Source organism: Diabrotica virgifera, chromosome 8, assembly GCF_917563875.1.
Source record: "Diabrotica virgifera virgifera chromosome 8, PGI_DIABVI_V3a".
Classification (NCBI taxonomy): Eukaryota; Metazoa; Arthropoda; class Insecta; order Coleoptera; family Chrysomelidae; genus Diabrotica; species Diabrotica virgifera.
In genome coordinates this window covers 201,219,304-201,233,511 of record NC_065450.1, presented here as the reverse complement: position 1 = coordinate 201,233,511, position 14,208 = coordinate 201,219,304, and the positions used below count along the sequence as shown (strand labels likewise).

General features: G+C 34.7%; 1 protein-coding gene across 1 annotated transcript; it reads right to left on the bottom strand.

The window, feature by feature from the left end:
• Positions 1 to 714: 714 nt before the first annotated feature.
• LOC114327817 (uncharacterized) lies at positions 715 to 13,468 on the bottom strand. Its single transcript, XM_050659197.1, has 4 exons — positions 13,081 to 13,468; positions 7,057 to 7,383; positions 4,420 to 4,721; positions 715 to 1,161 (listed from the first exon to the last, which is right to left on the bottom strand). Exons 1-4 carry the CDS (start codon positions 13,466 to 13,468, stop codon positions 715 to 717), a joined length of 1,464 nt encoding a protein of 487 aa, XP_050515154.1.
• Positions 13,469 to 14,208: the final 740 nt, after the last annotated feature.

The window sequence follows — 14,208 nt, the reverse complement described above, 5'->3', positions numbered from 1 at the left end:
GTTTACTGACGTTTAGGTTTACGTTTCTTTTTAATTTTTTTAAACCTTTCTGTAAATGTTACGAGTTTACGAGTAACGATAGAAAATTAAAAATCTATGAAAATTTGTTTTGCTGGTTTTTTCTGGTTTTGCATCTATATGGTAATATTTTAGATTCATTACATTGCATTACTCTATCATGAGGTTTGCACATAATAAATTGTCTCTATATGAATCTATTTAAAATTCATTTACACTTGAAAAACCTGCAATCAAACAATTATGGAATATCCTATGAATTTGACAATCGCAAGTTAATAGTGAGGTTAAAAGTTTCAAAAGTTTGAGATTATTTGGTCTCTTTGCAACTTGTTGAAACATTCATGCATACTTTTTCAATAAGTCAGCGCAGCCAGATTAACCTAAAATTTCAAATTAGTGCGCACGGAACGTCATTCTGATCGTTTGCTAATTGTCGACATACTCGACATTGTCGACATTGGCAACAACTTTAAATCACTCGACATCGACATGATTGTCGACATGTCGACAATCGAATTGTCGACATGACATTATCGACACCGCCCATCCCTGATGGTAGCGGGGGCCCTGGCAAATTTTCATTCATTTGCATTGAAGAAAAGGCAGTCAAATTAACGTCTAAAGATTTGATGCAAACTATTGAACTAAATAAAAACGTTTAAAAATTTATTCATAAAATAAATTAAAAAATATTTACTCAATTCTTGCGTACTTTCTACCGATTATAGCCTTAATAAAAATATGTAGAAATACTACTAGAATAACAAGAATACCTATCAACATTACAGTATGATTAAAATTGAACTCTATTTTCTTTTCTACGATTAAACGTACGGTACCGGCTAACTCATCTCTCTGCCAGCAACTGAAAATATTAGAATCTGCTAATCTAGCGTCATTAATATGGATCCTATCCGTAATAGTAACGAAGATCCTTTCTTTGGATTCCGCAGAAATTATCTCCGGAATCAAGTTTTTGTTGCCAACTTGCCAGTGTATTGGAGCGTCCGTATTCATGCTCCCTGGACAAGTTACGATTATTGTCTTTCCTTTAACACCATATAGCATGATTCTGGCTACCGGTGGCTCTAAAGGAGGTAATGGTTGTAGCATTGAGTAAATTCCTGCGGAATTGTTTGCCTAAAAACCAAAGAAAGTTAAGGTTGGAGAAATATTACTGACGTTTCCCTGTGTAGCCCAGTCGGGATAACATTTGACCTTGCATTAGGAGCTGCCCCAAATTTTATTTTTCTAATCTTTAGGGGGGGTCAATAGCAGTATAAATTTAAAATCTCGACTGAATTTGACCGTTGCGTTAGCCGCCATCTCGATTTTAAACGAGAACCGTTTTTGCTCAATATCTCCGCCATTTTCAACTTTTCGACAAAAAATATACAAACTGAAATTGTTGAAAATGCGATTTTCTATAATTTCGTTTATTATAATTTTTTTCGTGCGGTCCATATTTTCCGAGTTATGGGGAAAAAGCAGTGACAGTTAAAGCATAATAATTATTGATTTATTGAATTATCTCGTTTATTATTACTTTTACAACAAATTTTAACCCATACAAAAATAAAGAAAATTAAATTTTGTACAATTTTGATCTCTTTCATTTTTTTGATAAAATCAATATTTAAGGTAGTACGTATGCGGTAAAGGCGCGAGCGTAAGACCCGATTGATTTTAAAGCAATTGTTTTTGTTCAATATCTTCCCCATTTTCAACTTTTCGACAAAAAGTGTAAGGACTGAAATTGTTGCAATTACGATTTACTACAATTTTTCGATAGAACCAGTGGCGGGTCTAAGAGGGGGGAATGGGAAAATTCCCCCCAACGGGGTCCAAAAGTAAAAAAAAATTGTTGAAATATTAAAATATATTCGTTGACATGAAACTTAATTATTGACAGACAAATTCAACCAATAAAACCCGCTAGTTAATAAAATTAAGTGAACTTAATGCATATAAGTTATTATTTACGTCTTTTATGTACTTAGTTTGATTGGTGTTTCATTGGAAGTTTAAAAATTTATATAAAATATAATTCTCTTTATTTTTGTTTACGTACAATTATATCGTAAAGTTAATAATAAATGAGACAATTTAATAAGTATGCTTCCCCTCCGCTTCCACTATTTTCCTCCTTAACTCGGAGCATATTGATCGCATAAAAAAATTGTGGAAAAGAAATTGTAGGAAATCGCGTTTCCAACAATTTTAGTTCCTACCGTTTTTGTCGAAAAGTTGAAAATGGCGGAGATATTAAGCAACAACGGTTCTCCTTTAAAATCAATATGGCGGCTAATGCAACCGCGAAATTCAGTCGAGATTTTAAATTTACACTACCATTGATCTCCCCTAAAGGATAGAATTATAAAATTTGGGGCAGTTCGGAAAAAAGATTCAATTCAGTAATTATGCTCCCCCCACCACTTTTTACTATTTTCCCACTTAACTCCGAAAATATCAACCGCATGAAAAAAATTGTTAAAAAGAAATTGTAGGAAATCATATTTGGAACAGTTTAAGTTGAAAATGGCGTAGATATTGAACAAAAACAATTGCTACAAAATCAATCAGGTCTGACGCTCGCGCCATTATCGCATACATGCTACCTTAAATATTAACTTTAGCATAAAAATGAAAGAAAGTAAAATTGTGTAGAATTCAATTATCTCTATTTTTGTATAGGAACATTTTTGTCGTAAAATTAACAATAAACGGGATACCTCAATAATTATTTATATACAGCGTGTCTACTTAAGTTGGAAACATATGGGAAACTTTTTTGTTATTCATTTTACGAAAAAAAGTTATTCTTTATAAAAAGTTCTGCATGCTCTAAAACCTGAGATTCAATCATCAGATATAAAATTTTTTCAATATTATACGAGATATGTCAAAAAATATGAACTTCGTTCAAGAGTAAAGTAGGTACCTTTATTTCTCTCAATATCGAAAATTCTTATTATGAAAAGTTGTTTGGAAATAAAAACTAAGATCAAATATGCAATTACATGCTTCTAATTGGAAAAATGTATTTTCCAAATTTTTCTCAATATTGATACTAACTTCGTTTTTATTTATTACACATGCGGTAACTCTTTTATTATTACTTTTACGAAAAAAAGGTATTCCTTATAAAATGTTCTGTATGTCCTAAGACCGAAGATGCAACCATCAGATATCACATTTTATTAATTTGATACGAGATATGTCAAAAAATATGAATGGAAAATGAGTAAAGTACCTTTATTTTTCACAATATTGAAAACGGTTATTAAAAAAGTTGTTTAGAATTAAAAACTATGTTTCAATATGCAATTACATCCATCTAATTGAAATATTGTGAAATATAAAGGTACTATAATCTTGAGCGAATTTCATATTTTTTGACACACCTCGTATAAAATTAATAAAAGTTGATATATCATGGCTGTGTCTTAGATTTTAGACCATGCAAAGCTTTTTATGAAGAATAACTTTTTTTCGTAAAATGAATAATAAACGAGTTATCATATTTGTAATAATTAAAAACGATGTTGGGTATCCATAAATTCGAGAAATTTTTTTTTCCAATTAGAAGCATGTAATTGCATATTTGATCTTAGTTTTTAATTCCAAACAACTTTTTATCATAAGAATTTTCGATATTAAGAGAAATAAAGGTACTTTACCCTTGACGGAAATTCATATTTTTTGACATACCTCGTATAATATTGAGAAAATTTGATATCTGATGATTGAATCTTAGGTTTTGGGGCATGCAGAACTTTTTATAAAAAATAACTTTTTTTCGTAAAATTAATAATAAAAAAGTTTCCCATATGTTTCCAACTTAAGTAGACACGCTGTATAACTGTCACTATTTTCCGCTATAACTCGGAAAATAGCGATGGCACGAAAAAAGTGCAAAAATAAAAATGATAGAAAATTACATTTTCAACAATTTTGGTTGTTATACTTTTTGTCGAAAAGCTGAAAATGGCGGAGATATTGAGCAAAAACGGTTCTCGTTTAAAATCAAGATGGCGGCTAATGCAATGGCGGAATTCAGTCGAGATTTTAAATTTACATTACTATTGACCCTCCCTAAAGATTAAAAAAATAAAATTTGGGGCAGCTCCTAATGCAAGGTTAGGCCTGTTATTCGTCTAACCCGACTGGACTATGTGTTATAGTCGGTTCGCTAAACTCAGACGCAAATGGCTAATGATTTTAGTACGTAACTTTTTTGTTTTTTGCCAATTTTGACAAAATTTGCAAAATTACTAAATATTTAGTAATTATTAACTATTTAGTAATGATTTTTTTGGCAATTTTATCAACTTGGCAAAATTACTAGCTTAAATCACTAGCCAGTTGAGTCTGAGTTTAGCGAACGGACTATATCACCTGTTCAATGATATGTCCATGTTTATCCTTAACAATAAACAGTTCGTTAGTAGAACAGTCCACTTTGCAAAACCCTATCATGATTTCGTTCTTTCGGGAGTCTACTGCTTTTAGTTCTTTAATAGCAGTGGGGAGAATGTGGGATTTACAAGGAATTCCTAATTGAAAAGCATTCAGCAGCTCCAAATCAACAGCTATCGATTCTGCACTACTCTCTGTCGTTGTATTGTTCAAGTTTGCAGTTACGTTGGGCGTTGGAGCGACTGATAGTTTGTTGTTTTTGGAGTAAATGCTGCAATAACCTAGAATTTATTATAAAATAGCAATAAACAAGCAATAAACGAAAGATACCGTAATGCTGTTAAAGCCGTAAAAGCATATCCCGGAGCAGACGTGGCCTCAGATCACAACCCACTTATCGCCAAAATTACACTCACACTTAAAAATATTAAAAGACATCAGAGAACTGCTACAATAGACATAAGCAAGCTTAAAGAACCCAACGTAAAAGAATGTCTTCAACACGAACTGCATACCAACTGTAGAGAGCTGAACATAGACACCAATGTCATTGAACTGGGAGCAACTAAAACATTGCATACTAGAACCTTGTAAAGATATACTAAAGACTTCCACAAGGAGAAAAGAGGAATGAATGAACGACGAGATACTGAATATGATGGAACAACGGAGACAATATAAGAACAAAGATGACAATAAATACAGGGAGATTAACCACGAGATAAGGAAGATGATAAAGCAGGCAAAAGAAAAATACTTTGAAGAGAAATGCAAAGAGATCGAGGACCTCCAAAAAAGATACGATCTATTTAACCTACATAAGAAAGTCAAAGAAATGGCTGGACTAAGAAAGCAAAATCTCACTGGTGCACTTCTGGATAGACACGGGGTTGCTATAATAGAGACCGATGAGAAAGTACAACGTTGGGCAGAATACATCGATGAACTGTTCGATGATGAAAGAGGGTACCTGGAACACATAGAACTTACTTCAGGAGAAATAGGTCCAGATATTACAAAGGAAGAAATAATAGGTACATGCGTTAAAAACAATGAAGAACAGGAAAAGCCCAGGACCTGGCATGCTTCGTATCGACCTTTTAAAAATTATAGATGAGCAGCATATTGATGTTTTAGTGCTACTCTTGAACAAAATTTATAGCTCAGGCAGATTACCCAAAGAATGGTTGACGCCGGTTATTTGCCTCCCTAAAAAGAAAAACGCAAGAGAATGCGGCGACTACCGCACCATTAGTTTGATGTCCCATGTGCTAAAGTTGCTACTGAAAGTCATCCATAACCGAATATATCATAAACTGGACATAGACATGATACGCAGTTTGGGTTTCGCAAAGGTCTGGGAACTCGTGAAGCTCATTTTTCACTTAACATACTTATACAAAGGTACCTGCGGACGTCAATCAAGATATATATACGTGTTTTATTGACTATAATAAAGCATTCGACAAAGTACGACATGAACAGTTAATGCATGTCCTGGAATCAAGGAGTTGGACTACAATGACCTCAGGATTATATCGAATTTATACTATAAACAACGAGCAAAAGTACGTGTTAACGACCAGCTGTCAGAGGAAATTGAAATCAGACTTGGAGTGAGACAGGGATGCGTGTTGTCGCCAATTCTTTTGAATGCCTACTCGGAAGAGATCTTGAAAAAAGCTCTTGAGGGTGAAACAGCTGGAATAAAGCTAAATGGAGTTCCCATTAACAACATTAGATATGCGGATGACACTGTCATCTTAGCTGAAAATATTGGGGATCTTCAGAGGCTGGTGACCAGAATAGCAGAGTTTGGACAAGAATACGGGCTAACAATGAATGTCAAGAAGACAAAGTTTATGAGAATATCGAAAACTCAAAGAAATAACGAAAATATCTTCATAAACGGATCCAATATCGAACGAGTCGACCAATATGCATACCTTGGAACAATGATCAACTCCACAGGAGATTACTTACAGGAAATCAAAATCAGAATAGAAAAGGCTAGAGCAAATTTTAACAAAATGAGAAAAGTGCTCTGCACAAGAGATTTGAAGTTGGAGCTTAGAGTTAGGTTGGCTAGGTGCTACGTTTTCTCGACTTTGTTTTATGGAATGAAAGTTTGGACCTTGAATGCTGCATCAATGAAAAAACTAGAATCATTCGAGCTGCGGGTGTACAGAAGATTTCTGAAAATATCGTGAACAGAACACATCATAAACAAAGAGGTTCTGAGAAAAATGAATAAAGAAATGGAAATCCTAAATACCATCAAAACAAGAAAATTGGAATATCTCGGACATATTACACGTGAAGAGAGATACAGCTTGCTCCAATTGATTATGCAGGGAAAGATTCAAGGAAAGAGAAGCATAGGGAGACGCAGAATATCGTGGCTGCGCAACCTGAGAGAGTGGTACGGATGTACATCAAATGAACTTTTTAGAGCAGCCGCCTCTTAAATACAAATAGCTATGATGATTGCCGACCTCCGCCGCGGAGATGGCACTTAAAGAAGAAGAAGAAGAATGAACAAGCAAAATTTGTTATATAAAAGAGGAAGAAGAAGAAGAAGAAGGGAAGTATGCAGATTTGTTTTGAGTATCATACCTAATTTATGCCTCTTTCCAACCTTGTCACAAGCACTACAAGTCGACCAATCGCTCCATTCAGTATCTAGTATCAAACCATACTCTTCTAAAAATTGCGGCTTTTTGGGATAAGGTCCGAAGGGTGCTTCAGGGCTATGGACCTGATCGATGTCGCTTTCGTTTAAGTTTACGACAGTTAAAAAGTATGGAATTGTGGCAGCTTCACCTAAGGTACACATATATTGTCCCGAATGTGTGCTGTCTAGATTATAGAGATGAAGAGTTTTTTCTTCGGGAGATAAAACAGTATTTTCATGAAGTTCAACTGGTTCTAGATGTTTACCACCTAAAAGAACATGGAAGATAAAAAATGAGTCTAGTTTAGACTTCTCGATATGTACATGAACAAGTTTTTTTAATTGTGCCAGGACTAAATGTGTCATCAAAAGAAAATATGGCACTTTATAAGAGGTCAGAGAACGGAGGTAAAGAAACTAATAGAACCAAAACACTTAGAAAAGAATAGATGAATTGACTATTCAAAAAAGTTCTATGCAGAGGAAGAACAAATGATGCTAGAACCGGAAACACAAGAAATTACCACAAATGAAGATGGTAGTATAAGTACACAGGAAATTCGAAAAACATTTGGAAGGCTGAAGAACAGAAAACCTGCAGGTAAAATCTGAATACCAAACGAATTACTGAAATAATGTGGAGCAGCAATGACAGAACAATTAACAACCTTAATTAACAAAATTATAAAACACAATAAAATACCGGAAGAGCGGAGAAAACTATTAGATTTTTCATTCTCTCTTTGCCTTATCCCTATGCGGGGTCGGCTTTCCTAATTGCATTTCCCCACACAATTCTATCTTAAGTGATATCAATGTTAATCCCCTTTACCAACATGTCCTGCCTTATCGTCTCCCCCCAAGTCTTCTTTGGTCTTCCTCTCCTACTCCTTCCAGGAATCTGCATTTCAGCTATTCTTCGTATTGGGTGACTAACGTCTCGACGTTGAACGTGACCAAACCATTTTAACCTATGCTCTCTCATTTTGGCATCAATTGGTGCCACACCTAGACTTCGCCTAATATACTCATTTCTAATTTTATCCTTCTTTGTCACTTCACTCATCCATCTAAGCATTCTCATTTCCGCCACATGCATTCGTTGTTCCTCTTTCTTTTTCACTGCCCAACATTCAGTTCCGTACATCATAGCCCGGTCTTATGGCTGTTTTATAGAATTTTCCGTACAGCTTCATTGGAATTTTTCTGTCACACAACACACCACTCGCTTCTTTCCACTTCATCCATCCAGCCCTAATTCTACTGCATGCATCTCCATCTATTTCTCCATTGCTCTGTAATACCGATCCTAGGTACTTAAAACTATTGCTTTTCACAATCATTTCACCATCCAATCACCATCACCTTTTATTTGTAGTAACTCCGTCTTTAAATGAACATTCCAAATACTCCGTTTTTGTCCTACTAAGTTTTAAACTTTTTTCCTCCAGAGCTCCACTGTTCCAGTTTGTGTTCTAAGTCTCTTTCACTATTTCCTACTAACACTACATCATCAGCATACATTAGGCACCATGGAATGCTACCCTGTAGTTTCGCTGTTATCTGGTCCAAAACTAATGAGAATAAATAAGGACCAAGCACCGAGCCTTGGTGCAATCATACTTTCACCTGAAATTTATCAGTCTCTCCTACACCTGTCCTAACACTAGTCGTTACTCCCTCATACATATCTCTCACAATATTTACATATTCGCCAGGGTCTCCTTTCTTATTGAGTGCCCACCACAGAATCTCTCGAGGAACTCTATCATATGCTTTCTCAAGATCAATGAATACCATATGAGCGTTGGTTTCTTTATTCCTTTATTTTTCCATCAGTTGCCTTACAATGAAAATTGCATCTGTTGTTGATCCGCTCTGCATAAAACCAAATTGATTATCTGATATTTCGGTTACTTCACGTACCCGTCTATCAATTACTCTCTTCCATATTTTCATGGTGTGGCTAAGTAGTTTTATAGCCCTGTAGTTTGTACATTGTTGTATGTCTCCCTTGTTTTTGTAGACAGGTACTAATATACTGCTTCTCCATTCGTCTGGCATTTGTCCAACTTCCATAATTCTATTAAATATACCTACTAGGCAACTTATTCCTGTCTCCACCAATGCTCTCGATACTCGATACTTCGCCAGAAATATCATCTGCTCCGACTGCTTTTCCTTTCTTTATTTTTTGAAGCGCTTGAGCCACTTCCTCGTTTGTTATTCTGGTAACCATTGCTGTTATTGTCTCCGTTAACTCCACAGACTGTCTGTCAAATTCTTCATTTAATAAACTGTCAAAATACTTTCTCCATCTCTTTTTGACTTTCTTTTCGTGAATTAGTAATTTATTATTTTCATCTCGGATACATCTAATCTGATTAAAATCTCTTGTTTTCGTTGCTCTCTGTTTGGCTATTTTATATATATTTATTTGCTTCGCCTTCCCTGGTATCAAGTTGATCGTATAGGTTTGAATACGCTTCTGCTTTAGCTTTTGCTACTGCTACTTTCGCTTGCTTTTTGGCGACCATATAGTTTTGAAGATCTATGTCCGATCTGGTTTCTTGCCACTTTTCATATAATTTTCCCTTCTCTTTTATTTTTCCTTGTACTTCATTTGACCACCACCAAGTCTCTGTATCCTCAAACTTCTTTCCTGACGTTTTCCCAAGTATTTCAATAGCCGTCTCTCTAATAATATTGGCCATTTTTCTCCAAATTGTGTTAGGGCTTCCTTTCATGTTCCAACATATTTTTTCTACTATTCTTTCCCTGAATAGACCTTCGTTCTCATCTTTTAGCATCCACCACTTGATTTTTTGTGGTCTTCTACGATATTTTTGTTTAGTTTCACTTTTTACTTCGATGTCCAGAACAAGCAGCTTATGTTGTTGGCTTATACTGTCTCACTAACTATTACCTTGCAGTCCTTGCATTATACTGTCTTCTTTCCTTATCATGAAGTAGTCTATTTGGGATTGATGTTGTCCACTTTTGTAGGTAGTAAGTTGAGTTTCTCTCTTTTTAAAGAATGTGTTAACAATCGCCATATCCAATGCTGTTGCTACTTCAAGCATGTCATCTCCAGCTTCATTTCTAGTTCCAAAGCCTAATCCCCCATGTATTGTTTCATATCCTGTCTTGGCTTGGCCCACATGTGCATTTGAGAAAACTATTAGATATACTTTCAAAAAAGGAGATAAAAACCTCCAGAAAACTACAGAGGTATCAACTTGTTAAATACTACACTAAAACTTACAACTGAAATTTTACAAGAACTAATGAATCATAGGATAAGTTTAGGCGATGAACAACAGGGTTTTCGTACTGGGAGATCGTGTACAGATGCAATATTCGTCATCAAGCAAAACAGACCATCGAGTAAAACAGACCAGAATTTCTATGTCTGACTGACTTGAAGAAAGCATTTGACAGAGTAAGACTTATAGATGTAATTCATCTTCTGTATAATAGAGAAGTTCCCTTAGATGTCATAAAAACTATTGAAAATATCTATCAAAACAACAAAATAGAAGTCAGAATAGATGGACAACTTATAGAACCTATAGACATAGGCAATGGAATATGACAGGTGGAATCATTGAGTCCTATTCTCTTCAATTTAACCATGGATGAAATCAACAAAAGCGTTAACAAAGGAAGGATATACAGAATGGGAAACAAAGAAGAAAACGTACTCTGTTATGCAGACGACGCAATATTGATAGCCCAAGATGAAGATAGTCTGCAAAGATTAGTCAACAGAAGATTAGTTAACATAAGTGCAGAAGAATTCAATATGACAATCTCATCTCAGAAAATTAAAACAATAGTAATCAGCAAATAACCAATAAGATGTAAGATATAAATTTATGGCATAAGTCTTGAACAAGTAATGGAAATAAAATATTTTGGAATTACACTGACCAGTTACGGAGACCGGGACAATGACGAGAGAAATCAAGTAAAAAAATTAAATAGACTGGCAGGATGCCTTAATAACACTATATTATGGTAAAAACGACATATTACCACTGAGATGAAGTCAAGAATTTATAAAGCTAGTGTAAGACCAATAATGGCGTATGCATCAGAAACAAGACCCGACACAGTAACAACACAAGGACTACTGGAAACAGTAGAGATGAGAGTACTGAGAAGAATTACAGGAAATACGTTGAAAGATCGAAAGAGGAATGCAGTTATTAGAAGAAAATGTAACGTACAATGTATAAACGAAAGGACACTAAATAGGAAAAAAAATAATGAACTACATAGCAGAATGAGGGGGATCCGTGTGATCAAAATTGCAAGAGATAAGTCACCAATCGGTAGAAGTATCGGTCGATTGCGCAAAATATAGAGTGACAACCTTCCATAGAGGTATCAATCCGCCAATGAACAAGCACAATTGCTTATAACGAGGAAGAAGAAGAAGAACTAAATGTATTAAAAAATAATTGATGGATTCGACCGTTACTTGATGGAAGTTCATTTTATCTCACAATAAAACACTGAAAACTTTTGTTTTCTATACTTCCACAAAATTTATTATTTACAACTATGTGACTACAGCTGTTTCGGCAGAGTGCCTTTCTCAAGTGATATAATTTACAATGAGTTTGCCTTTTTAAGTCTCTAACTGAAGAGGTTGAGGAGTGGGGAGCTGTTTATCTCGAGTTGGTCATTCAGAATTATATCTGTATTTTTCAGTTTATTAATTTCCATAGATTCTAAAAAAGATAGCTTAAGGCCTTTATTTTGGATATGCAGAATTTGAAACTCTTCATTAAAAGAATGATTATGATCTAGAAGGTGAAGTGCGTATGTAGAAGTGTCTGTTTTTCTATTGTTGAAAGCCCTTTTGTGTTCTGCTATCCGTTGTTCAAAAGTTCTGCCAGTTTGACCGATGTACGTTTTCGGACAGTCACCACAAGTTAGTTTGTACACACCACTCTGTAGTTGCTTTCTCTTTCGGCTTTTATTGTTCTTAATATATTTGCTTAAGTTGTTGTTAGTTCTGAAAGCTGGTATTATTCCTTTCTTTTTTATGTATCTGGCTATTTTTGTTGTTATCTTGCCAGTATATGTGAGAGAGCAGAAGGTACTGAGTTCTTTCTGTGGTAGTGGATACACTAATTTCAGGGCTTTCTTATGGAGTTTTTGATTTAAAATTTTGTTAACTGTTTGTTCGTTATAGCCGTTGTTTACTGCTATTTTTTTAATGACGGCTATAACGAACAAACAGTTAACAAAATTTTAAATCAAAAACTCCATAAGAAAGCCCTGAAATTAGTGTATCCACCACCACAGAAAGAACCCAGTACCTTCTGCTCTCTCACATATACTGGCAAGATAACAACAAAAATAGCCAGATACATAAAAAAGAAAGGAATAATACCAGCTTTCAGAACTAACAACAACTTAAGCAAATATATTTAGAACAATAAAAGCCGAAATAGAAAGCAACTACAGAGTGGTGTGTACAAACTAACTTGTGGTGACTGTCCGAAAACGTACATCGGTCAAACTGGCAGAACTTTTGACAAACGGATAGCAGAACACAAAAGGGCTTTCAACAATAGAAAAACAGACACTTCTACATACGCACTTCACCTTCTAGATCATAATCATTCTTTCAATGAAGAGTTTCAAATTCTGCATATCCAAAATAAAGGCCTTAAGCTATCTTTTTTAGAATCTATGGAAATTAATAAACTGGAAAATACAGATATAATTCTGAATGACCAACTCGAGACAAACAGCTCCCCACTCCTCAACCTCTTCAGTTAGAGACTTAAAAAGGCAAACACATTGTAAATTATATCACTTGAGAAAGGCACTCTGCCGAAACAGCTGTAGTCACATAGTTGTAAATAATAAATTTTGTGAAAGTATAGAAAACAAAAGTTTTTAGTGTTTTATTGTGAGTATTAAAAAATATTTGCAAATATGTTAACCTATTGGTGCCCATTCCCATACTACGGACTCTATATTGTCCTTCTCCTGTGGACTGATGCAAATTTTGCACGACAATTTCACGTTCCCACCTACGAAACCCAGCACTGCTTCAGGTGACATCGACAAATACTGTCCAGTACTTTCTTCCTGCCTTTTTAAACAATTATAATACTCGTCCCATAAATCTTCATTGATTTTGATATATTTAGCGTTCGTGCCTGGATATTCTGAAGCCACGTGGCCTAAAAAGTTTAGCAATTTGCCACTGTGTTTGGTTTTGTACATGTCAGATGCTTTTTGGCGAAGTTTCTTTAGGGAATCACCAAATAGTGCATGTACATCGGTACAGAGTAGCACTAGGATTATTACTTTGATGCAAAGGTTCATATTTTTGACAAATGTCAAAATTTAACTGTTGCATTTGACAGTTTCACTGATATTACTCTATTACTCGTTCTGGCGGTCTAGTCCTGTCGCCAGGGGGTACAACTGCCTCCTTAATTCAGATGGACTTACCCAAGTTTTTTTTATGTATTTTGACCAGTAGAACACGAATTTTTTGGGTAACAGTTGATCCGGATGTGGATAAGATTGTTATAAACAAAGAACTTGAGGAATTACATAACAGCGATTCTTCGCAAAACAAAACATTTTTTTTGTATTTTTTGGGTGATTCTCAGCAAAAAATGGACTTATAAATTTTTTCGTAGGATAAATAGTTTTCGAGATAAACGCGGTTGAACTTTCAAAAAATCGAAAAAGTGCAATTTTTGAACCCGAAAAACTTTTGATTAAAAAATAAAATAGCAATTTTGCTTACTGCATTTGAAAGTTTAAGTCAAATTATATGGGTTTTGATTATTTGCATAGCTAAAAATTAAGTTTTTATTTGTTAAACAAAGCCATAAACACATAGTGTTTTCCGTGCCCAATGCATGCGTTTTAATGTACGTAATCTACGTAGAAGTTGTATGTAAGCGCGCCTACTCGTTCGATTTCAAATGAGAAATGCATTGAAAATATCATTCAATCACTATGTGTTTATAGCTTTGTTAAACAATAAAAAAATTAATTTTTAGCAATGAAAGTAATCAAAACCGATAGAATTTGACTTGAACTTTCAAATG

Excerpts from the sequence above, each read along its gene's own strand:
- LOC114327817 (XM_050659197.1), bottom strand. The coding sequence starts at position 13,468 with ATGAACCTTTGCATCAAAGTAATAATCCTAGTGCTACTCTGTACCGAT. Across the intron at positions 7,384-13,080 it reads ATGGGAATGGGCACCAATAG|GTGGTAAACATCTAGAACCA; the intron begins GTTAACATATTT and ends ATGTTCTTTTAG. Across the intron at positions 1,162-4,419 it reads ATGGACATATCATTGAACAG|GCAAACAATTCCGCAGGAAT; the intron begins GTGATATAGTCC and ends TTTGGTTTTTAG.